General features: G+C 43.9%; 1 protein-coding gene across 4 annotated transcripts in view; it reads right to left on the bottom strand.

Moving 5' to 3' along the window:
• The window catches only part of LOC129707610 (voltage-dependent L-type calcium channel subunit beta-2-like), a 343,156-nt gene that overhangs the window by 115,809 nt on the left and 200,256 nt on the right, over positions 1-27,091 (bottom strand). The window contains exon 1 of one of the 4 annotated variants that reach the window (XM_055652764.1): positions 20,109-20,401. The exons of the other annotated variants lie outside the window; for them this stretch is intronic. Within the exon in view, the coding sequence (XP_055508739.1) occupies positions 20,109-20,159 (51 nt within the window). The 5' untranslated portion in view covers positions 20,160-20,401. Of the gene's footprint in view, positions 1-20,108; positions 20,402-27,091 lie in introns of those variants that run through there. 4 annotated transcript variants of the gene reach the window in all.

Consider the following 27,091-nt stretch of genomic DNA (forward strand, 5'->3'; position numbering starts at 1 on the left):
GGCCCTTCAGCCCACTGTGCCCACACTAACCATCGATCACCCGTTCACACTAGTTCTGTGACATCCCATTTTATCATCCACTCCCTACACATCATGGGAAATTTTATGGAGGCCAATTAACCTACAAACTAAGGCATTATTAACTTACTTTTGATGAAATTCAGCGAGCAAACGCGATAATTCCCGATATTTTGGATCTTAAAATCACCACGGCAAATGTCAGCTGTTCATTTCCGCGGCTTTCTACCTTCAGTTCCCTCTTGTAATTACCTCACTTTCTATCTTTTGTTTTGCCTGAAAATTTAGGTCGCTGTGCTTCAGGGTCACCCCGACTAGCACAGAAAATTTCAGCTCAAAAATCGGCCGTTTTCCATGTTTTTAACGGGTGGGAAAGTGCGTGTTTCCCCATTCACTTACATGTACCAAACTGAGAGATGTCCTCCAGTCAGAATTTTCGGTCACGTGAGGGGGGATCTACGCTCATTTGACCTTTGGTGAAATCACCCTATACCCTCCGGCTAAGGACCGCCTCCGGACTGCGCCACTCCTGTGCCGAGGGGTTCGGCAGTATAATGGCACGACCCTTAGGAGCCGCCACATTATATTCATTGTGTCATAACTTCATTTTTACTTGCTAATGTGAAATGCAAAAAATACACACCTGAATATCTGGTTAGCAGCTTATCAGAAATAGTTGTTGCCAAATATATTGGACAATACTGGATTAGAAACATAGAAACATAGAAAATAGGTGCAGGAGGAGGCCAATCGGCCCTTCGAGCCTACACCGCCATTCAATATGATCATGGCTGATCATATAGTTAGATTTATAATATATTGGACAAAAATGTCTGAAGTGAACACAACTTAATTTTAGAAGCATTAGCGCATGTTTGAATTTATCCGTTGATTACAGTTAAGATATTTTTAAGGCACACAAAGGCTAAATTTTGAAACAATTAAAATTCTTGACTTTGCATAATGAATCAATAGTAAATAGATCGAACGCAAACATCCCTTCGTCACATGTAAAATACGAGTATTTTCTCACGTGGTAATGACCAGAGCAACAGGAAGCCATAATTTCAATGAGATCACGTCAGCTATTTCCTCTCAAAAAAACACATAATTGTGTAACTTTCCGTCATACATTAAACTGCTGATTGTTAGAATTATCTCAATTGCTTACCTTTTGTTTATTCATATCATTCTTAGTTTCCAGTGAATAGACATTCAGACATTTCTCTGCACAGGTTCAGCTAAACCCTCAGACATCAACCATTGAATCTCAAACTGCATGCCCTTTGTTAATACTGACAATTCACAGATTAATCCATTCTAATCCCTTGATCTCTGTTCTGATCAGCATGTCGCACTGCCGTTCCAATTCACTGATGTTTGCAGATGCATAAATATATAATTATATGATATATACAGGCAGATCTGCTATAACACAATGGTGGTATTCCAAAGAAATCTTGCATTAGGAGAAAATCATGTTACTCCATTTTCCGCTATGACAATGTGAAAAGGGAATCTTAAACCGTGGGGGCACCGTCGAGCATGGCTGCCCTGGCAGCAGCTGTTAGTCTTTTCACCCTTTAAAAACATTTTTTAGTTAGTTAATAGTGTTTGGTTTGGAGGTCTTTTAGTATTTTTATGTGGAGGGTGGGGGAGGGGGAAAGGGGGAAACTATTTTTCTCAGTACCTACCTGGTCGGAGATGGGGCTTTTCTCCGAGCCGTGTTTTCGTCCCTTCCTCGCGGCCTACCGGCAGACTGAAGTGGCGTTTTCCTGCCGGGACCGGCCAGGACTTCAGCTTCAGCTGCGGCACAGTGCTGGGGCGCCATCGTGGAGCGGGCGATGCCTTACCCGGGTCGCCGTGCAGTTAGCTCCGGAGGGCTGGGACCGCCGACTCCAACATCGCGGAGCTGCGGTCTGTGGAGCTTCCAGCCGCGGGCGGCGCCGAGATTAAACACCGCGGAGCCTGAGGTCTCACGCCGAGATCGCCAGAGTCGGAGCTCCGACCAGCGCGGCCCGTGGACTTCTGGAGCCGTGGTCTCCGGGGAGGAGGCAGCTGCTCCAGAGACTCTGAGCCGCTGAGAGTGTTCACCCGACTCCAGAACTCCATCATCCAGCGAGTGGGCCTGCAGCATTAGGCTGCCATAGCGGCGACTGCGGAGGCCTCAATAGGCCTGACTATGGGTGAACTGGGGATGGGACTGGACTTTTGCTGCCTTCCCCCACAGTGGGAACCATTGTGGGGGGATGTTTTTATGTTTACTGTTAAATTCTTTGATGTTGTGTCTTATCTTTATTTATGTGCTGCAATGGCAAGTCAAATTTCACTACACCAATTGGTGTGTGTGATAATAAATGTCCTTTGTATCCTTGTATGCTTTGAATCTGTGGGTTAGAGAGTTTCATTCTCATTATAAGAAAGTTATTTTTTCCTGTTGGGTTTCTCTAAAATAAAACTTTTTTTTCAGTGGCTATATTTATATTTTTGTTACTGCAAACTAAAAATACTAAAGGCTGTACGTTACAGCATTTAGTAGAGTATCATTGCACAAGTGTCAATGGAAGTGTTTGCTTGTCAATTTCAAAGTCCTCTCAAGGTGATTAAGAGGGAACTGCAGATGCTGGAGAATCGAAGGTTACACAAAAAAGCTGGAGAAACTCAGCGGGTGCAGCAGCATCTATGGAGCGAAGGAAATAGGCGACGTTTCGGGCCGAAACGCTTCTTCAGATTTCCTTCGCTCCATAGATGCTGCTGCACCCGCTGAGTTTCTCCAGCAATTTTGTGTGCCTTCGATCTTCCAGCATCTGCAGTTCCTTCTTGAACAAGTTAGGAAACAGTCCCTTTGGCCCACCGAGTCCATACCGACCACCAATCACCACGTAAGCTAGCACCATCCTACACACTAGGGACAATATACAATTCACAGAAGCCAATTTACCTACAAACCTGTACATCTTTAGAGTGTGGGAGGAAACCAGAGTATCTGGAGAAAACTCACACGGTCACAGGGAGTGCGCACAGCACCCATAGTCAGGATCAAGCCAGATCTCTTGTGGTGTAAGGCAGCAACTAAACCGCTGCGCCACTGTGCCGCCCTAAGGATTTTATTCCCAACCCTGATTTTTTTTTTCCCCCAAGAGAACTTTATTTCTGTTTATCAATTTCCATAATAACTTGCTGATGATACAAAAGTGGGTGGTTTTGCAGATAGTGAAGATGGTTGTGAACGATTGCAGCAGGATCTGGATCAATTGGCCAGGTGGGCTAAGGAATGGTTGATGGAATTTAATAGAGAATTGTGAGGTGTAGCATTTTGGGACGTCTAACATGAGCAGGACCTACACAGTGAATGGTCGGCCTCTGGGGAGTGTTGTAGAGCAGAGGGATCTAGGAGTACAGGTGGATGGTTCCTTGAAGGTCGAGACACAGGTAGATAAGGTGGTCAAAAAGGCTTTTAGCACATTGGCCTTCATTGGTCAGAGTATTGAGTATAGACATTGGGAGGTCATGTTACAGTTGTATAAGATGTTGGTGAGACCGCATTTAGAATATTGTGTTCAGTTCTGGGCACCATGTTATAGGAAAGATGTTGTCAAGCTTCTTAGGGTTCAGAGAAGATTTATGAGGATGCTGCCAGGACTAGAGGGTGTGAGCTATAGGGAGAGGTTGTGTAGGCTGGGTCTCTATTCCTTGGAGTGCAGGAGGATGAGGGGAGATCTTATTGAGGTGCATAAAATCATGAGTGGAATAGATCGAGTAGGTGCAGAGTCTCTTGCCCAGAGTAGGGGAATCAAGGACCAGAGGAAATAGGTTCAAGGTGAAGGGGAAAAGATTTAATCGGAATCTGAGGGATAGCTTTTTCACACAAAGGGTGGTGGGAGCATGGAGCAAGCTGCCAGAGGAAGTAGTCGAGGCTGGGACTATCCCAACTTTTAAGAAACAGTTGGACAGGTACCTGGATAGGACAGGTTTGGAGGGATATGGTCCAAGCGCAGGCAGGTGGGACTAGTGTAGCTGGGACATGTTGGCCGGTGTGGGCAATTTGGGCCGAAGGGCCTGTTTCGACACTGTGTCACTCTATGACTCTAAGTGATTCTAAAGATAATCGACGCAAATTGCTGGAGTAACTCAGCAGATCAGGCAATATCTTTGGAGAAAAGGAATCGGTGACATTTCGAACAAGACCCTTCTGCAAACTGAGAGTCAGGGGAGAGGGAAAGTGATTATATAGTTCCTGTTGATATTGCGTTAGATTCAATTCAGCTCATGTAACACTAATAATGTTCGCTAATTTATCAATCACATTATCATCTAAATTGCTTTAGGAAATCTTACATCTGTGGACTGGAGGGTAGCCAAGTAACCATTTTTGAAGAAAGGAGGGAGAGAGAAAATGGGGAATTATAGACCAGTTAGCCTTACATCGGTAGTGGGGAAGATGCTGGAGTCGATTATTAAAGATGTTATAGCAGCGCATTTGGAAAACAGTGACAGGATTAATCAAAGTCAGCATGGATTTCTGAAGGGGAAATCATGCTTGACTAATCTTTTGGAATTTTTTGAGGATGTAACAAGTAGAATGGATAAGGGAGAGCCAGTGGATGTGGTGTATCTGGACTTTCAAAAAGCCTTTGACAAGGTCCCATACAAGAGATCAGTGTGCAAAATTAGAGCACATGGTATTGGAGGTAGAGTATTGACATAGATAGGGAACTGATTGGCAGACAGGAAGCAAAAAGTAGGAATTAACGGGTCCTTTCAGAATGGCAGGCAATGACTAATGGGGTACCGCAAGGTTTAGTGCAGGGAACCCAGTTGTTTACAATATATATTAACGATTTAGATGAGGGAACTAAATGTAACATCTCAAAGTTTGCAAATGACACAAAGCTGGATGGCTGATGAGGATGCTATGAGGCTGCATGAAGACTTGGATATGTTGGGTGAGTGGGCAGAAGCATGGCAGATGCAGTATAATGTGGATAAATGTGAGGTTATCCACTTTGGTGGCAAGAACAGGAAGGCAGATTATTATCTGAATTGTGTCAGATTAGGATAAGGGGAGGTGCAAAGAGGTGTGCTTGTACATCACACTGAAAGTAAGCATGCAGGTGCAGCAGGCAGTGAAGAAAGCTAATGGCATGTTGACCTTCATTGCGAGAGGATTTGATTTTAGGAGCAAGGAGGTCCTACTGCAGTTGTACATGGCCCTGGTGAGTGCACCTGGGGTATATGGTTATATATGGTTATATATGGTGGTATTGTGTGCAATTCTGGTCTCCTAATTTGAGAAAGGACATTATTGCTATTGAGGGTGTGAAGCGTAGGTTCACCAGGTTAATTCCCAGGTGGCGGGACTATCATATGGGTCGACTGGGTTTAAATTCACTGGAATTTAAGAAGGATGAGAGTGAATTTTATAGAAACATATACATTTCTTAGAGGATTGGACAGGATAGATGCAGCAAAAATGTTCCCGATGTTTGGGGGAGTCCAGAACCAGTGGTCACAGTTTAAAAATAAGTCATTTAGGACTGACAATAGACAATAGACAAAGATTGCAGGAGTAGGCCATTCGACCTTTCGAGCCAGCACCGCCATTCAATGTGATCATGTCTGATCATCCCCAATCAGTACCCCGTTCCTGCCTTCTCCCCATATCCCGACTCCGCTATTTTTAAGAGCCCTATCTAACTCTCTCTTGAAAGCATCCAGAGAACCTGCCTCCCTCTAAGGCAGAAAATTCCACAGACTCACCATTGTCTGTGAGAAAAAGTGTTTCCTTGTCTCCGTTCTAAATGGCTTACTCCTAATTCTTAATGATGAGGAATAACATTTTCATCCAGAGATTTGTGAATCTGAGGAATTCTCTGCCACAGAAGGCAGTGGATGCCAACTCACTGGATGTTTTCAAGAGAGAGTTATATTTAGCTCTTAGGGTTAAGGGAATCAAGGGATATGGGGAAAAAGCCGGAACGGGGTGCTGATTTTGGATCAGCCATGATCATATTGAATGGCAGTGCTGACTCGAATGGTCGAATGGCCTACTCCGGCACCTTTTTGTATGTTTCTATGTTTACATTGTCTAGAAATATCTGTGTTATTTTTATATCCTCGACTTTGTTACCCATCTGTTGTGTAAAGTTTTCTGGAACTTTCTATTGCGTGGCAGCGTGGCACTCAATGACCACTAGGCCTCGTTGATTTGGTCATTCCACAATTAGAGTAGGCCGCAAGCACAAGTACGGCACAGGCAGAGGAAACATAAATTAACTAAAAACATCAATAATCATTGAAAATTTTGAATATTAAATTAACATCTGCCAGCATCTGACCTGCAATACATTCAATGCTAGTGTGTTGCAGGTCAGTATGTGCTGACTGGCACCGTGTCGCAACCTGGATTTTCTCTGCAGGAACTCAGGCTGGTCGTCACATTTACTGCCCACTGTGTTGCTCCTCTCCTTTAGAGTCATAGAGTTGTACAGCATGGAAACATCCCCTTCGGCCCAACTTGCCTATGCTGACCAAGAAGCACTAGCTATGCTCGCCCATCCTGCCCATGTTTGATCCATATCCCTTTCAACCTTTCCTATTCATGTACCTGTTCAAATATCTTCTAAACATAGAAGGTTTTTATTCCAAACAATTATTTTGCCCAATACGGCTTGACTATGGAAAAATAAAGTGTAACTGGAAAAATAGCAAGATATAAACCTGAAGGGCCTGTCCCACTTTCCCGAGTTACTCACAAATTCTCCCGAGTTTTCCCCTTGATTCAAACTGGGAGATGCCAGCCGTAGGTAATCGGGGCTTTTTTTTTTTACTCGTGGACATTTTTCAACATGCTGAAAAAACGTCCCGGCTTACCTGATGCCCCGAGTACCTACAGCTGGCATTACGAGCTGCTACAAAATATCTACGGACTCCTTCGGCCCCCTACGGACTCGCTACGGACATTCTCCGAGTTTGAATCAAGGGGAAAACTCGGGAGAATTCGTGAATATCTCGGGAAAGTGGGACAGGCCCTTTAGGGTGGTAGAGAGAGTACAGAGGAGATTTACTAGAATGTTGCCTGGGTTTCAACAACTAAGTTACAGAGAAAGGTTGAATAAGTTAGGTCTTTATTCTCTGGAGCGCAGAAGGTAAGGGGGGACTTGATAGAGGTCTTTAAAATGATGAGAGGGATAGACAGAGTTGATGTGGACAAGCTTTTCCCTTTGAGAATAGGGAAGATTCAAACAAGGGGACATGACTTCAGAATTAAGGGACAGAAGTTTAGGGGTAACATGAGGGGGAACTTCTTTACTCGGAGAGTGGTAGCGGTGTGGAATGAGCTTCCAGTGGAAGTGGTGGCGGCAGGTTCGTTGGAAACATTTAAAAATAAATTGGATAGGCATATGGATGAGAAGGGAATGGAGGGTTATGGTATGAGTGCAGGCAGGTGGGACTAAGGGAAAAAAGTTGTTCGGCACGGACTTGTAGGGCCGAGATGGCCTGTTTCCGTGCTGTAATTGGTATATGGTTATATGGTTAAGCATCTACATTTAGTTTCAGTATTTAGTTTAGTGATATAGCATGGGAACAGGCCCTTCGGCCCACCGATAATCCTCATACACTAGTTCTATCTTGCACTCCAGGAACAATTTACACAACCAATTAACCTACAAACCTGCACATCTTTGGAATATGGGAGGAAACCGGAGCACCCAGCGAAAAAAAGCCATGCAGTCATGGAGAATGTACAAACTCTTCATAGTTGGCACCTCGAGGAGGGTAGGGTGGTGGTTATGTCTACATGGATTTCAGTAAGACATTTGATAACGTTTCCCCATGGTAGGTTGATCCTGAAGATTAAGATGCAGTGGATTAACAGTAACGGTCGTATGGATTCAGAACAGATGGACACTATTCAGGCTGGATGTCAGCACGAAATAGATCAGCTGTGGAAATAGGCAGATAAATGGCAGATGGAGTTTAATCCAAGCAAGTGTGAGGTGCTGACTTTAGGAGGTCAAATGTAAGGGGAAACTACGCAATTCATAAGAAGCCCCTTAACAACATTGATGTGCAGAGGGATCTTGGGGTCCAATTCCATAATTCCATGAAAATGGCACTCAAGTAGATCGAGTGATAAAGTAAGTATATGGTTTGTCTTCATTGGGTGTGGCATTGAGTAACTGCCAGGAAGTCATGATGCAGTTTTATAGGACTTTGATTAGATTGCAATTTAATCGTTTTGTGCAGTTCTGGTCGTCCCGTTTCAGGATGTGGAGGGTTTAGAAAGAGGTGGCTAAACTAAATGAGACCTGGATTATGGGGTGTTACTTACAGGGAGAGGTTGGACAGACTCGGATTGTTTCCTCGGGAGCGGCAACAGTTGAGATATATAAAATGATGAAAGGCGTAGATAGGGTTGAGAGTCAGAAACTTTTTTCCCAGACTGGAATTATCAAATGACAGAGGGCATAGCTTTAGGTTGAGGAGGTAATGTTTGAAGTAGACGTGCGAGGCAATTATTTTGTTAAAACATAGAGAGTGATGAGTGCCTGGAATATGCTGCCAGGAGTGGTGGTGGAGGCTGATACAGTGGTGGCATTTAAGCGGCTTTTGGATAGGCCCATGGATGTACAAGGAATGGGATATAAATGATGTGCAACAGATAGGAGAAGGACCATCATGTGGCACAGACATGGTGGGCCAAAGGGCCGGTTTCTGTGCTGTACTATTCTATATTCTGTCTTTTGGGAAACAGCAATCATAACATGCAATTTCACGTTCAGTTTGAAAGCAATTAAGATTTAAAACTCTGAACCTAGACAAATGCAGTTGATTACAGAGGTATAGTTGAAGTTGGCTAAGATCGATATTAAGTTAAAAGTTATCATGGGAGAAGAAGTATGGTAAATGACTAAATCGTGAGATCGACTTTGGTGAGACCCGACACATAATAGTACGGCTACCGTACCAGAAGAAGGATGTGATTAAGCTAGAGCGCATGCTGGGACGGCATGGTGGTACAGTGGTAGAGTAAAGGGCCTGTCCCACGAGCATGCGACTCCATGTGGCAAGCGCGACCTAACGTGGTCGCTTGAGCCGTATGGCTCGCGGGGCCGGTCCCACTTCGGTCGCCGGAGCCGTATGTAGTTGTGGGGAGCTGGTCCCGACATTGCGTGGGGCTCCGAAAAACTGACTGTGTTCAAATATTCCGTGCGGCAACGGCCTGCTGGCCCGCAGCCGCCTCAACGCCGTACTTCCCGCGGACTTCGCTCAAACTTCATGTCCCTCACTCGACCTCCGCGCAGCCCCTGCTTCTGATTTGGTCGCGCTTGCCGCATGCAAGTCGCATGCTCGTGGGGCAGGCCCTTTATAGACTCTACCACTGTCCATTGACTCCACCAGTAGACTCTACTATAGAATTATAGCGCTAGAGACTCGGGTTAGATCATGACTATGGGTGCTATCTGTACGTAGTTTGTATGTTCTCCCTGTGACTGCATGGGTTTTCCAGTTTCCTCCCACATTCCTAAGATGTACAGATTTTTAAGTTGAATAGCTTCTGGAAATTGTAAATTGTCCCCAGAGTGTAGGATAGTGCTGGTGTATGGGATTGATTGCTGGTCGGCGTGGACTTGGTGCCAAAGGGCCTGTTTCCACACTGTATATCTAAACTCTAAGGTCTTAAGTCTAAAAGATTCATTGGGATGTTGTCAAGACTGGAGGTCTTACATTTAGGGCCCAATAAGGCCTATTTGTAGTCTTTTTATTCCTACAGGGGAGTCTAAAACTAGAGGGTGACGGGGAATGATTTAACAGGATCCCGAGGGGCAACTTTTGCCATGCAGACTGGGTGGGTATATAGTGCTGGGTATATGGGAACAGACTGTCAAAGGAAGTGACAGAGCTGGTACAATTATAAAGTTTAAAATACATTTAAAAAGGTTAGAGTCATTGAGCTATACAGCATGGATACAAGTCCGTACATTAGTACGGTAGTAGATGGTAGGAAAATGGGATTGCGAGGGAAAGATAAATCAGCCATTTACACCTAATGGGCCAAATGGCCTAATTCTGCACTTATAACTTATGAACATGTCCTTCTGTCTAACTTAACCTTGCCCCTCCCCAAACTGGTGTTCTGGATTAGTCCCATTTGCCTGCATTTGATCCATATCCCTCTAAACCCTTTCTATCCACATAACTGTCCAAATGCCTTTTGAAAGTCACAATTGTATCTTCTTCAATTACTTCCTCTGGCAACTCCAGACGCAGGCTACCGTCTGGGAGAAAGTTGCCACCAAGATCTCCCTCTTCTTAAGGCTTCTCCCTCTTCATCAAGGCTGTGCTACCTGCCGATCACCAACCCCTCACACTCACCCCCTACGACGTGTACGTGGCACTGAGTAGGACTAATGCACGTAAGGCTGCTGGCCCTGACGGCATCCCCGGGCGCGTGCTCAGTGCCTGTGCTGCGCAGCTGACAGACGTCTGGACTGACATCTTCAACCTGTCACTTGCCCAAGCAGTTGTCCCCACTTGCCTTAAAGCCACCTCCATCGTGCCAGTGCCAAAACACTCCACTGCGGCAAGCCTCAACGACTTCCGCCCAGTTGCACTTACCCCCATCATCACCAAGTGCTTCGAGAGGCTGGTCCTGGCACACCTCAAAAGCTGCCTACCCCCCACACTGGATCCCTATCAGTTTGCCTACCGCAAGAACAGGAGTACGGAGGATGCCATCTCAACGGCACTTCACTCCGCCCTCTCCCACCTTGACAACAGAGACACTTATGTAAGAATGCTGTTCATCGATTACAGCTCAGCATTCAACACCATTATTCCATCAAAACTGATCACCAAACTCGGTAACCTGGGCATCGACCCCTCCCTCCGCAACTGGATACTGGACTTTCTAACCAACAGACCCCAGTCTGTGAGGTTAGACAAGCACACCTCTTCAACCCTCACCCTGAACACCGGCATTCCTCAGGGCTGTGTGCTGAGCCCCCTCCTCTACTCCCTCTTCACCTATGACTGCACACCTGTACATGGTACTAACACCATCATCAAGTATGCAGATGATACAACGGTGATTGGCCTCATCAGCAACAACGATGAGCTGGCCTACAGGGAGGAGGTCCAGCACTTAGCAGCATGGTGCGCTGACAACAACCTGGCCCTTAACTCCAAGAAGACCAAGGAGCTCATTGTAGACTTCAGGAAGTCCAGAGGCGGCACGCACACCCCCATCCACATTAACGGGACGGAGGTGGAACGTGTTTCTAGCTTCAGGTTCCTGGGAGTCAACATCTCCGATGACCTCTCTTGGACCCACAATACCTCTACTCTGATCAAGAAGGCTCATCAGCGTCTCTTCTTCCTGAGGAGACTGAAGAAGGTCCATCTGTCTCCTCAGATCCTGGTGAACTTCTACCGCTGCACCATCGAGAGCATCCTTACCAACTGCATCACAGTATGGTATGGCAACTGCTCTGTTTCCGACCAGAAGGCATTGCAGAGAGTGGTGAAAATTGCCCAACGCATCACCAGTTCCACGCTCCCCTCCATTGAGTCTGTCCAAAGCAAGCGCTGTCTGCGGAGGGCGCTCAGCATCGCCAAGGACTGCTCTCACCCCAACCATGGACTGTTTACCCTCCTACCATCCGGGAGGCGCTACAGGTCTCTCCGTTGCCGAACCAGCAGGTCGAGGAACAGCTTCTTTCCGGCGGCTGTCACTCTACTAAACAACGTACCTCGGTGACTGCCAATCACCACCCCCCCCCCCCCCCCCTTATTATTATTTATTCAAATCGTTTGCGCTATGTCGCTCTTCAAGGGAGATGCTAAATGCATTTCGTTGTCTCTGTACTGTACACTGACAATGACAATTAAAATTGAATCTGAATCTGATTACATTAAGCTCTTTTGTTTTAGAATCCTCTGCTCTGGGGAAAATTGAACGTTCTATTTGTCTATGCCCCTCCTGATTTTGTATGCTTCAATAAGGTCACCCCTTAGCCTCGTACACCCTCAATTCAAGAAGTCCCACATTCTCAAACCTCTCCCTATAACTCAGCCCACAAGTCCAAGTAACATCCTAGTGAATCGCTTCTGCATTCTTTCCAACTTGATGACATCCCTCCTATAGCTGGGCTTGAACACTCTGGACAGCGGATGACAGCGGATCTTATTGAAACATATAAGATTGTTAAGGGTTTGGACACGCTGGAGGCAGGAAACATGTTCATGATGTTGGGGGAGTCCAGAAACAGGGGCCACAGTTTATGAATAAGGAGTAAGGCATTTAGAACGGAGGCGAGGAAACACTTTTTCTCACAGAGAGTGGCGAGTCTGTGGAATTCTCTGCCTCAGAAGGCAGTGGAGGCCTTCACTGGATGCATTTAAAAGAGAGTTAGATAGAACTCTTAGGGTTAGCGGAATCAAGGGGATATGGGGAGAAGGCAGGAACGGGGTACTGATTGGGGATGATCAGCCATGATCACATTGAATGACGGTGCTGCCTCGAAGGGCTGAATGGCCTACTCCTGCTCCTATTGTTGATGTATCTGTGTATGTAAGTGTGAAAACACACACCTCCAGATTCAGGGACAGCTTCTTCCCAGTTTTTATCAGGCAACTGTATCATCCTCCCACAACCAGAGAGCAGTGCTGAACTACTATCTACCTCATTGGTGACCCTCAGACTACCCTTGATCAAACTTTGTTGGCTTTACTATGTTTCTATCAGCCATGATCATATTGAATGGCATGGCAGGCTCGAAGGGCCTACTCCTGCACCTATTTTTTTCTATGTTTACCTTGCACTAAACATTAGCCCTTATCATGTATCTATATATTGTAAATGGCTCGATTGTAATCATTTATTGTATTTCTGCTGACTGGATAGCATGCAATTACAGTCACGGTGGCACAGCAGTAGAGTTGCTGCCTTACATCGAATGCAGCGCCGGAGACCCGGGTTCGATCCTGACGGGCGCTGTCTGTACGGAGTTTGTACGTTCTCCCCGTGACCTGCGTAGGTTTTCTCCGAGATCTTCGGTTTCCTCCCACATTCAAAAGACATACAGGTTTGTAGGTTAATTGGCTTGACAAATGTAAAAATTGTCCCTAGTGGATGTAGGATCGTGTTAATGTGCGGGGATCGCTGGTCGGCGCAGACCCAGCGGGCCAAAGGGCCCGTTTCCGCGCTGTATTTCTAAAATAAACTAAACTAAAGCTTTTCACTGTACCTCGGTACGCGTGACAAACTAAACTGTAAAATCTGTGATCTAATCTTCCAGACTCACCTACCATGGGGCGTAGTTTCATGGAGCGGAATGTTTTAGAGGGATGGAGGTCAAATGCAGGTAAATGGGATTAACTCCTTAAGCCACTTTGGTGAGCATGGAGGAGTTGGGACTGGTTCTGTGCTGTATTATTCTATAACTGGACGACTTAAATATTTTATCATTTACAACTGCTTCCAAGGGTTTTAAAAATGGTGAATGGCATCCTTTCTATTGCAGGGCAACTGGAACTGTAAACAGTACTCCAAATGGGGCCTACCTAACATCCTCTACAGTTGTAACATGACATCCCTACTCCTGTATTTAATGCAATGACCAGAGAAGGTAACCGTGCAAACCTCTTTACCACCCTGTGTATCTGTGATGCCACTTTCATGCAATTATGCTCCTGAACCCCCATGTCTCTCAGTGCTGCAACACCCCCCAGGTCCTTCCCATTTATTATGCAAGACCAGCCCTGGTTTGTCTTACCAAAATGCAGCACCTTACATTGATCTGAACTTTATCTGTCAATCCTTGGCTTTACATCAAGATCCCATGTAATCTTAGATGACCTTCTTCACCATAACACCAATTTTATTATAATACACAAATTTACGAACCATGCCACCTATAATCATATTCAAATGATCAATATGAATAATGAACAACAGTGGACCAAGTATTGACGTTATAAGTTTCTACTATGACATATAACCCTCTACCACCACTCTGTCTCCAATTTTCAAGCCAATTTTTGTATCCAATTGACAAGCTCACCCTGAATCCCATTTTATCTCATCTTTCACATCAGCCTACCATTTGGTGCCTTTTCAAAGGTCTTGCTAAAAGGATAGATTTGGTGTAGAGGTTATGCAGTGAAGATTTATCAGATTGGTTCTGAGATGTGGATAGCCTGTGAAGAAAGATTGACTCCATGCTATCTGGAGTTTAAAGGAGTAGGATGCAATCTCACTGAAATACTGAAGATTACAAAGGAAGCTTAACAGTGGGGAGATGTTGTGAAGAGGTTTCTCTGAAAAGTGTTTAGTTTAGTGGAACCACAAAATAAATGGAAACAGGCCCTTCGACTCATTGAGTCTTTGCCGATCATCCATACATTAGTTCCATCCTATGCCCTAGGGACCAGAAGGCAATTAACCTACCAACCTGCCTGTCTTTGGAGTGTGGGAGGAAACCAAAGCACCTGTAGTTAAGGTGGAGCCTGGGTATGTGCTGCTGTACAGTTGTACCATTGTGCCACCCTACGGTGAGCCTACAACAAGAGGGTATCTTATCATGATAGGAGGCCTGCTGCTCAACTCCAGAGGAAGAATTTGACCCCTCATTGGGATGCAGTTTTTGTCTCCACTAACCTGGATATTGAGTAAATAAATATATTCTACCCTGTAAGGTGTGGATAGTTATTAAGTACATTCAAAGCTGAGACATTTTTTTGCAGAATCAAGAGTGTGGGGATCAGACAAGGAAGTGGAATGGAAGGCAAGGACCTGTGAAGATCTTCTTGACGGGGAGAAAACATCAGATTGGGCAAATTCATGGTTGCAGGAGGACCCTCCGAGATACAAGGATGGCCGGTCGAGGAGAGGGACATCGGTTCACGGGCTGATCCGGTCGAGGGCAATGGAGAAGGCCCTGCAGGAGCTTGGGGCATTCAAGGATCGGGAACTGGAATGAGCATGTGGAGCATGAGCACGTAGATTAAGCAGATGGGCAGACCAAACTGTGGAAATGATGCCAAGACGCTGTGGAAATGGCACCAATGTGCAAAAAGAATTTGAATGTGCAGTTGCACATGTGACAAAGAAAGCATCGTTGAACCATTGAATAAGCATTAGGTAGCATCCAATACGAGCATCCATGCAGGTATAGATATTCCAAGCTGTTATCTTCATTGCCCACACAAAAATAGCAATTACATACTCAACAAACCTTGTAACATTTCCAGGATGCAGTAAGGTGCTCAATAAAGGAAAAAGGTCAGATTCTTTTGAAGCAGATTTTCAGAAGGAAACATTGAATTAGAAAGGAGCGAAAAAATGTACAGAAACAAAGGGTGGAAAATAATGCGATTTAATTTTAGAAAATTGCAGGCTTATAATCTGCAACTAAAGTTCACATCAATGGGAACTCTGTGAAAAGTTTAAATACAGTGCAAATGTGACAATTCATGAAATCAAGTGTAAGTAAAATATGCTATTTTCACCAAGCCAACTGTGAAATTTACACCAATTTGCAATTCCTGGGCTATTTCTGCCTTCCCTTGCTGGCCAATTTGCACGTTATTAACAGTCTGCATTATTTATTTCCATGCCAACCTTTCTCCGTGAAAATCTATACAGCTGCTCCTGAAGAGCTAGCTCATGGGGTATATTGTTTTTCACGGAGTATATCAATATTAAATTATGAATCAACATTAAAATTTAATTATTGTCGCGCCAAAAAAAAAAAATCAGCTTTATTTTAGCTGGGGGCAGTGGAAACTTATGGTTTTGAAATATGATGGCCTCAGAATGCTGCATAAATTTTGAAAATTAAATACTTTGGTATGTGGCTTCAAAGAAATCAGATAACTTGGCAACTAATACAGAACAAAAACAACATTGCCAGTAAATGCATTTCAGCGAACATACCAATGACTCAGCTCCTGATATCAGCAGCTTCTAATATAACAGACATTCACTCATATTTAAATTGGTATTAATATATTTTAAAACAGGACAAGAATATTGAACACAAACAGAGGCTGATGAAAAGTAAAACATTGGAGTCAAAGCTTGGGTTACCTATAAGCCTGAAGGTACAGACATTGACCTATCAAACACCATTTAGTTTAGTTTAGTTTACAGCAAGGAAATAGGCCCTTCAGCCCTACTTGTCCACACCAAACATCAATCACCATTCACACTGCCTTTAGAAACATAGAAACATAGAAAATAGGTGCAGTAGTAGGCCATTCGGCCCTTCGAGCCTGCACCGCCATTCAATATGATCATGGCTGATCATCCAACGCAGTATCCCGTACCTGCCTTCTCTCCATACCCCCTGATCCCTTTAGCCACAAGGGCCACATCTAACTCCCTTTTAAATATAGCCAATGAACTGGCCTCAACTACCTTTTGTGGCAGAGAGTTCCAGAGATTCACCACTCTCTGTGTGAAAAATGTTTTTCTCATCTCGGTCCTAAAGGATTTCCCCTCTATCCTTAAGCTGTGACCCCTTGTCCTGGACTTCCCGAACATCGGGAACAATCTTCCTGCATCTAGCCTGTCCAACCCCTTAAGAATTTTGTAAGTTTCTATAAGATTCCCCCTCACTCTTCTAAATTCTAGCGAGTACAAGTGGAGTCTATCCAGTCTTTCTTCATATGAATGTCCTGACATCCCAGGATCAGTCTGGTGAACCTTCTCTGCACTCCCTCTATGGCAATAATGTCTTTCCTCAGATTTGGAGACCAAAATTGTACGCAATACTCCAGGTGTGGTCTCACCAAGACTCTGTACAACTGCAGTAGAACCTCCCTGCTCCTATACTCAAATCCTTTTGCTATGAAATATCCTTGCTATCCTTTATGTTATCCCATTTACACATTCACTCCCCACACATTAGGGGTAATTTTCCAGAGGCTAATTAACGTACAAACCCACACACCTTTGTGATAAAGTTCATGTTTTCTGGATAAGATTAAACTCCAGTATCCTAGCCTGCTCTCCCATACACATGTACATATGAACTCAACTGAAACATCATGCAAATTTAATTAGCATGCATTGAAGTAAATCACATGGATTTGAATACCAGCGTAAACGGCACCTAAAGTTTGAAGAAAACAAATAAACCAATTTTAAGGTTGAAGTCAAATTTTCACAAACACCAAGGACAAAATGCACATGATATCCTTTCCACTAGAATTCAGTAGGCCCTGTTACAATTTTAATTACAAATTATTTTATTGTAACAGATTGCAAAATGGGTTATCAATGTACATGGGGTTAAAACTAAAACTAAAAGTTGAGGATTCACAACTTGAATCCTCAATCTGTATTTTAAGGTGCTTCATCTACATACAACAGTTCACCAAATAAAGACATGGAGTTGCTTGAGGAACAGGTGTTGGACAACTGTTGTCAAGGCACTTCAAATCAGCATGATTAATTTAGCAGGCTCAAGATTTCACCCAATAAAGCTCTAATTTGAATCAGGTTTCAGAAAGGTGGAAGAGCATGATTTGTACAGACTAAAGAAGGACAGGCAAGATTGTCTTCACAAAGTATAATAACAGGAGTAAGGACATATGACATATGGACATATGATGGACATATGGACATAATAACATATGAGGATAGACTGGGCTTGTATTCACTGGAATTTAAAAGGATGTGAGGGCATCTTATAGAAACATATAAAGTTATAAAAGGACTGGCCAAGCTAGATGCAGGAAAGATGTTCCCAATGTTGGGGGAGTCCAGAATCAGGGGGCCACAGTCTTAGAATAAAGGGGAGGTAATTTTAAAATGAGATTAGGAAAAAACTTTTTTTACCTAGAGAGTTGTGAATTTGTGGAATTCTCTGCCACAGAAGGCAGCAGAAGCCAATTCCATGGATGAATTTAAAAGAGAGTTAGATAGAGCTCTAGGTGCTAGCGGAATCAAGGGATATGGAGAGAAGGCAGGCACGGGTTACTGATTGTGGATGATCAGCCATGATCACAATGAATGGTGGTGCTGGCTCGAAAGGCCGAATGGCCTCCTCTTACACCTATTTTTCTATGTTTTTAAACCCTCCCGCAGTGGAAACCATGACGCTCTTCAGAGAACCCCACATTCCCAACCCCATGCTCATGACTAGATTCCTACACACATTGATAGGAGGCCCAGACTATTCCTCTATAGCAAGCAGACACCCTGTCCCTCCAACACATCCCATGTTGGAGAGGACTGATCGTTTGCAAGACGAAGAATGGTGCCATCCCAAAATGTCACCTACTCATGTCCTCCAGAGATGCTGCCTCGCCCGCTGAGTTACTGTACTCCAGATCCATCGCACCCCTGTATCTGCATTCTCATCTGCCCAGTGCGGCTGCATTCATTTTATCCTTTGTGATCTCCATCCCATCTCCTGATCTTTCCCTCCCCTTTCTGATCCATTGCCAGCCTTTTCCAATTCTCGAGATTTTACAATCTCTCCCACCCGTCTCTATGTTCCATTGGGTTCACTCCAGTTCTCAGTTAGGCTGACTGCCAGAAAATAAACTGGGAACAAGAGATTTGAAAGGATCTCACTACTAGTAATGCTCGATTGCAATTCCCCTTCCCCCACCCCCACCCGCTCATTGCCAATAACAGACCCTGGTTTCTGTCTGCATTTCATATCACGTTTTCTTGATAGTGCACAGTGACAAAGTCAAAAATGAACAAAACAATATATTTTAGTGTCTAATTATAAATCATGTAACTTGCTTGCTTTTCACTCATTTATACATGTGTGCATTTTTGACAAGGTATACATTTTGAGAAGCAAAGAATACTTTGTTCAGATAAATATAGATTTTAGTTTTCTTTTCAAACTGGCTTACAAAAGTTTTGCCAGCATCGCAGAAGTTGTACAGTGATTTTCTGACAATTATGTTTTCTGGGTGATTTACATCATTCTATGTTATTGTTATAAACAGAAAGATAAACTGGAAAACATGCTTCATTTCAAAACACTGATCTGCTTAAGTTCAACATAAATGAAGGACATTTTAAATGCTTTTCTTTTAAACCGCAAATCTCAACTCAAACTTTTAACTGTTGCTGTCAGTTCGATTAAGTGGAGGAAGATTGGTGGAACCTGAATCAATGTTATAAAGCAACAATGTAATCTTCAAGTTTTATTATAATATGAAGTTAATTGATTAAAAGATACAGCATGGGAACAGGTCCTTCAGCCCACCATGTCGATGCTGGCCATCCATCGCCCATTCATACCAACACTATGTTATCCCACTTTCTCATTGACTCCCTACACACTAGGGGCAATTTAGAGAGGTAAATTAACCTACAATCCCGCATGGGATGTGGGAGGAAACAGGAGCACCCATGGGAAACTCATGCGGTCAGAGAGAGAATATGCAAACTCCACACAAGACAGCGCCTGAGGTCAGGATCGAACCTGGCTCTCTGGCACTGTAAGGCAGTAGCTTTACCAGCAGCCTGCTGTACTGTCCTCAAGGTTTATTATATACATATTCATCAGACAAAGAAAGTAAAAAGATATGATATTTCAGAATCATGGACAGAAGAAAGGGTAAAATATGAGGGGGAACTTCTTTGTTCTCTATGCGCGTTGGAATGAGCTCCCAGGGAAATGGTTCATGGTATCATTTAAAAATAAATTGGATAGGCATATGGATGAGAAGGAATGGAGGGTTATGATAGCTAAAAAAAATTTGTTCGGCATGGACCTGTAGGGCCGAGATGGCCTGTTTGGATGTGATTGTTATATGGTTAATGGTGTATATATGCATTGTTCTTTATTTTTCCCTGGGAAATGGTATTACTTGTCAAAAGAATACAAAATAAGTCTCAATGGGTAAGTCTGGATTGACTTTCCCTTTAATGGTGTTATTTATTATTCCCTGTGGTATTGTCAGAATACATAATTACAGGGGACATTAAGAAATGCTGCCAGTCATTATTATGCTGAAATGAGTCCAGCAGTCCACACACCCAGTGCCCTGCAGGATCTAGTTTGCTGCTGACCCTTCAGCTTCCAGGAACAGACCACACACCCGCTTACCTGAACGAAAAGGTGCTCTGGGCCAGGTGTCATGAGATGACGATCAAGCATACCAGACTCAGATGCAAGTGTCTCACACTCCTTCTGTCACAAGGCAGCTGTCTCAGACACGGGAGGGACACGAGTACATCCACCACTGCTCTAAACCACAACTATGTGTGGCTGGCTTTTCCACACACCCTTATCCAGGGGCTTTACTTCCTGTGCTGAATTTAGAGATCTTCCTCGCAGCTGTCGGAACCTTCCCGGAGAAATGAACCGCGTTAGCTGTTTATTTGATCCAGCGTCTGCTCCGGGTTCAAACTCCGAACTGGAGACCCGTCAATGTAAATGAAGAGGCAGAGTGGGAGGAACTTGCTGCACTCTCCGTGACGTGAACCCACTCGGGAATGCTGAGCTTCGCTGCTGAGAACAACATTTCATTAGTGCCTAATACATGCCCCTGAGCTTACAGATATTGACTGAGGGTGATCACTGCCCCAACCTTTCACCTTTCCACTTAATAAACAGCAACTAAGAAAACAATTAGCTCGACCAACAAGAACTGCAATAGCTGTGATCGATGGCATTCGCACATCCAGCTGTAATATGAAAGAGGTATTATTTTAGGACTGCTTTTGGACTTTTTTTTTTGAATGATTAGATTGTCCCAAACACAGCTAAACATTGCAGACTGGGAATTCCTTCTGAACTTCTGGGTTGCTTTTAATAGCTTGAACTTTACAAATGTTCGAACTCCTTTAGAATTAGATGATTATGTCTTAGTATGTGGTAATAATGATACTGAAACAGCAAAATAAAAGTTTATCACTGTACCTCGCTACACATGACAAAGACTAAACTAAATGTGTGAACATGCAGTCTTGATGCAGTCGCGGCCTGAAATGACATTCCTGATGCTGCTTGACCCACGGATTCCTTACAACAGTCTGGGGTTTGCAGTCAATAATCATCTATGCTTATAATCTGCTACCCTACAATAGGTACTGAATTGAAAAAATACTGAGATAAGACACTAAACTATAATTCATCCAAGTGCAGGCGTGGGTTCGTATCCCACTTATGAATTGTCTATAAACAAAAAGGCAAGGACATGCACATAGCTGACACGCTATCAAGGGCCCAACGCAAAAACAGTGAACAAAAACTCTCTGAACAGGACCAGTTCTCAGTAATGAAGGTATCGTATGTTCCTACTAATTGCCTAAGCAGCCCGGCAGAGCACACGGCTGCTGACGAGGCTTTGCAATTGCTGTCCGCGGTCATCCGGTGTGGCTGGCCGGATAAACAATACAGCACCCCGCTCACGATCTGCCCATACTTCCTGGTTTGCGACAAACTGGTGTTACAGGACGGGATTATAGTCAAGGGCCACAAGGCAGTTGTCCCAGCTGTCCTCTGGGACGATTACTTCGACGCCGTCCACAGGGGCCACCCCGGTGTGGAGGCAACCTTACAACGGGCACAGAGCATGTTTTACTGGCCTAATATGACCAAGTACATACATGACAAAACTGAAGTCTGCATTGTCAGCAAAAGCCTGACGCCACACCAGCAGAAGCAGCCTTTACAGCCACACCCGGTCCCTCCTCTACCATAGTCCACGGTACCCACCGACATATTCGAATGGCATGGGAAACACTATCTGGTTTTTGTCGACTCTTATTCGGGCTGGTTTGACATTGATCTACTCCAAACGATCGCATCTGAAGCAGTTATCCATTAGTCTAGAATTTAGAAGATTGAGGGGGGATCTTATAGAAATGTACAAAATTCTTAAGGGGTTGGACAGGCTAGATGCAGGAAGATTGTTCCCGATGTTGGGGAAGTCCAGAACAAAGGGTCACAGTTTAAGGATAAGGGGGAATTCTTTTAGGACTGAGATGAGAAAAACTTTTTTTCACACAGAGAGTGGTGAATCTGTGGAATTCTCTGCCACAGAAGGTAGTTGAGGCCAGTTCATTGGCTATATTTAAGAGGGAGTTAGATATGGCCCTTGTGGCTAAAGGGATCATGGGATATGGAGAGAAGGCAGGTACAGGATACTGAGTTGGATGATCAGCCATGATCATATTGAATGGCGGTGCAGGCTCGAAGGGCCAAATGGCCTACTGCTGCACCTATTTTCTATGTTGCTATGTTTCTAAGTGGCAGAGCCATTTCTCCATGCACGGTTCCCCTGCACGCCTTCTGTCTGGCAACGGCAGTCAGTTCACCAACCAGCTTTTCAAAAACTTTGCACAACGATGGGACTTTCGACTTATCACCAGCAGCCCTGAGTTTTCGCAGTCCAACGGACTCGCCGAACGGGCCGTACAAAATGCAAAATAACTAATGGAACATTCTTACCACTTTAGTCATAAACATTCTTATCTATTTAATAGTTTACACCTCCTCTCCTGGTGCCCCCAGCAGTTACTCTGACATCTGTCACTTCCTCTCACCACTTCATCTAAACACCTTGCATGTTTTTAGTCCTCTCACAGCACTTCTTCCCATGTCTCTCCAGTCAATCTGTAACGGCGCCACCTTATCTTAATTTCACTTCTCATTTCACTTTAATATATACATTTTGTACCATTTCTGCAGAAGGGTTAGTTCTTGGTTCATAAATGTGCAGCATTTAAAGGCATCTGTAAAGGGATTCCATATGTCCCCGAATGAAATGTGGTTGAAAAAGTTGCCCCAATTGATCTTTTTTCAATATTTCCTAGATTTGTGAATTCAGTCTTTTTGAAGTTATGCATCTGCTTTTAGGAGTGGGTATATCAGATCGCTAGATGATAGGAAACGTTATCATAAAAGTGTCAGAGGTTTTGGGGAGAAGGCAGGAATGAGAATGGGTTAGGAGAGAGAGATGGATCAGTCTTGACTGAATGACGGGGTTGGCTTGATGGGCCAAACGGCCTAATTCTACTCCTATCACTTGTGATCTCAAGATCTTACTGCATTTGCTGCTCCTTAGCATTTTAATGATACAGTTTATCCCTCACTCTCCCTCCGCAAGGAACCTGAAAATAGTTATTTTTTCCAAATTCATTTTCAGGATCTTGGTATTGCTGGCAAACATTTGTTGCTCATCCCCAATTGCCCTTGAGAAGATTGTTGCCGTCTCTGCAGTTATAGTTTCCTGCCCCTAATGTTGCTAGCCTCAATATGCATCTACTCGTGTTCGATTCTACTTGTCATTGTTTCGTTTTGGTGTCCAATTCACCTATGCTCCATGGTTTACTCTTTCTGAAACTAGCCAGTTGTTATCATTTCCATATCAATCTTCTCTCTCTACCAAAAAAAGACACAAAGTGCCAGAGTAATTCAGCGCATCAGGTAGCATTTCTGGAGAACATACTGTAGATCGGCGACATTTCAGGTCGGGACCCTTCTACAGAGGAATACCGACCCAAAACATTGCCTATCCATGTAGTCCAGAGATGCTGCCTGACCCACTGAATTACTCTAGTACCTTGTGTCATTTTTGTAATGAGCATCTGCAGTTCCTAGTGTTTATGTTCTCTCCCTACCAATTGTTGTCCCCTATCTCCTCATCACATATTTTGGAATGGTACCATTCGACGCCGCCGTTTGGGCGCCGCTGTTTCGGCGCCTCCGTTTCGGGGTGTTAGAGTTAGGGTTAGTGTATGGGTTAGGGTAAGGGTTAGGGTGCCACAGCGGTGGGCCAGTGGAAACCAATTTCCAAACTTGTTAACATAAAGCTGATCTCACTTGCAATATCCTTGGCATAGGAACTTCTTGCAGAGGATCTCTGGCATTCACTATCCCGGAGTATTGTGACGCATGGAACACTTTTATTTATCTGGAGATATTTACAGAGGTTAGGGTTAGGCGGTGGAAAGCATCTTGTCCGGGAACATTACCATCTGGTTTGGGAATTGCTCTGCCAAGGACAAGAAGGCTCTGCAGAGAGTAGTGCGTTCGGCCGAACGCACTATGGGAACTTCACTCACCCCCCTGCAGGAACTATACAACAGGAGGTGCAACTCCAGAGCAAATAAAATCATGGGAGACCCCTTCCACCCCTGCAACGGACTGTTCCAGCTGCTACGGTCAGGCAAACGCCTCCGTTGCCATGCGGTGAGAACAGAGAGGTTGAGAAGGAGTTTCTTCCCAGAGGCAATTCGGACTGTAAACGCCTATCTCACCAGGGACTAACTCTACTGAACGTTTTTCCTTCCATTATTTATTATGTAAAAGAATATGTGTGTTATGATTGTGTTTATAATTTGTTTGGTTGTTTTGTTGTTTGTCTTTTGCACAAAAGTCCGCGAGCATTGCCGCTTTCATTTCACTGCACATCTCGTATGTGTATGTGACAAATAAACTTGACTTGACTTGACTTGGTTAGGGTTAGGGTTATGATGAGTACAGATACTATAAACGGAGGCGCCGAAACGGCAGTGCCGAAAAGTACCAGAGCCTACATAGCTAGCTGAAATGTTTGATAGTACTCTGCATAAGTACATCTGCATCAGATGTCACCTGTATTAGACGTGGCCTACATTAGACAATGTAACAAAGCTTTAAATTGCCAACTGGACTGCCATTACTTGCTATGGATGTACTGGTTTATTACGAATAACAATTATGCTGCAACAAGTTCTCAATTAACTTAGAGTTAGCCAAGTTTAATTTGACAATTGTAGTCTAATGATTTCATTGCAACCTGTGCTACTGTGGTCTTAATATCAATAATTAAGTAATTTTTATACGGAAAAGGCAAACTCACAAGGGGACAAATAATTCTAGATGGGATTTCTAAACAAGTCTTTCTCATTTTAATGACAGATGACTAAATTACCGGAACCCAAATCTCAGGGTGACCATTTATTAAGCCTCCCAGTGGGAAAAAAAACCCAAACAAAGGGAAAAAGCTCCAATTGCTGGAAAGCTGAAATAATAACAAAAATGAGAGCATTTACATGCAAGTACATGCTATATCAGTCACCAGCTACCTGGGAAAATTATCTGTAACCATTTCGAACATATGCCTTTCCTCAGATTGGAAATTAGATGTAACTGCCAGAAAGTGTATTTAATTCTCACAATCAAACAAACAGCAGTGCAGCTAGAATGTCGCTTTCTTGTTTAAAGGATCAGAACAGTTAGAAAGGAAGCACAAGAGATAACTGCTCAAATAAATTTGCGTCATCAATCTAACATGAAGGCTTCTCATCTCTCCTCAGGTAATCTATCCCAGCTTTGCTGAACAAGCTGTCGCTGCTTGCTGAATTTATACAATACTTTCTGGTTTTATTTCAGATTTCAAGCATTTTTGTTTAATGACTCATGAAAATATGATTTAGGTCCCAGCATTTAAAGCAGGACCTTCATTTGCACATTTAGACATAGGACAGTACAAGAACAAATCTTCAGCCCACAATGTCTGTGCCGAACATGATGACAAGACCATCTCCTATATACCATCACATAGGCCATATCCCTCCAGTCCCTGTATATCCATACGCTTATCCAAAAGTCTCTTAAATCTCACTATCATCTGCCTCAACCACCACCCCAGCAGAATGTTCCAGGCATGCACCACCCTTCATGTAAAAACTTGTATGCTCATCTTCTTTCAACTTCCCCCCTTTCCCTTAAAGCTATGCAATCTAGTATTTCATTTTTGATGCGAAAAAAATTCTGATTGTCCATCCTATCTCTGCCTCTTATGATTTTATGATTCACCATCGCCAGCCGGGGGCTTTGACTTTGCCATCGGGGGGGGGGGGGGGGGGGGGGGGGGAGTGCAGTGGAGAGATCAGTTTTTTTGGCCTTCCATCACAGCAATGTGATGGATGTTTATGTAAATTATGTTGTGTCTTGGGTCTATTTGTTTGTAATGTATGGCTGCAGAAACGTCATTTCGTTTGGACCTCAAGGGGTCAAAATGACAAATAAATTGAATCTTATCTTATCTTATCTTATCTTATTTTATATAATTCCACCAGGTCTCCCATCTATTTGTGTTGTCACTTTCAGGGTGTTAAGGACTTGAACTCGAAGATCCCTCGAAACATCAACTTAACTAAGGCGCATGCCATTCATTGTATATTTTCCCCTTACATTTGACTTCCCAAAGTGAAACATTTTACACGCAAGTTAAATTCAATCTACCATTTTCCACTCATTTCTGTAGCTGATCTATATCCTGCAGTATACTTTGACAGCTTTCCTCACTGTCTGTGACCCTAGCAACACTGGAGTCATCTGCAGACTTACTAACCAAGCCATCTGCATTTAAATCCAAGTTGCTTATATATATCACAAACAGCAGATAGACACAAAAGCTGGAGTAACTCAACAGGACAGGCAGCATCTCTGGAGAGAAGGAATGGGTGACGTTTTGGGTTGAGACCCTTCTTCTAAAAACCCGTCACCCATTCCTTCTCTCCAGCGATGCTGCCTGCCCCCGCTGAGTTACTCCAGCTTTTTGTGTCTATCTTCGGTTTAAACCAGCATCCACAGCTCCTTCCTATCACAAACAGCAGACTTCCCAGCACAGATCCCTGTGGAACTCCACTGGTCACAGACTTCCAGCCTGAATACTGTTGTTCCACCACAACTCTCTATCTTCTATCAGTAAACCAAATCCAAATGACTAAGTCCTGTGCATTTTATTCTCCTGGATGATTCTACCACGGGGGAAATAACATTCTTTTAGAAATAGGCAGGTAGGAGATCAGGCTAAATAAGACACAAAGTGCTGGAGTATCCACTGGGTGGCGCCAGTAATGGCTGCCTCGCCAACAGTCTGCCTGTCCCTTCCTCCTTTGATTTTTAGGATGTGTTAAACGCATTTTTTAGTTTTCTTTAGCTTATTTCATGGGAAGGGGAGGGGGGGCTTGGGGGAAACTTAAAAATATATATTTTATCTTGAAGGATATGCAATTTATTTCCGTATCGTATCTTCATCCACACTGCGGCCTAACATCGTGGAGTTGGCAGCCTCTGCTGGAGGCCGACTT

The sequence above is a fragment of the Leucoraja erinacea genome, chromosome 2, assembly GCF_028641065.1.
Source record: "Leucoraja erinacea ecotype New England chromosome 2, Leri_hhj_1, whole genome shotgun sequence".
Classification (NCBI taxonomy): Eukaryota; Metazoa; Chordata; class Chondrichthyes; order Rajiformes; family Rajidae; genus Leucoraja; species Leucoraja erinaceus.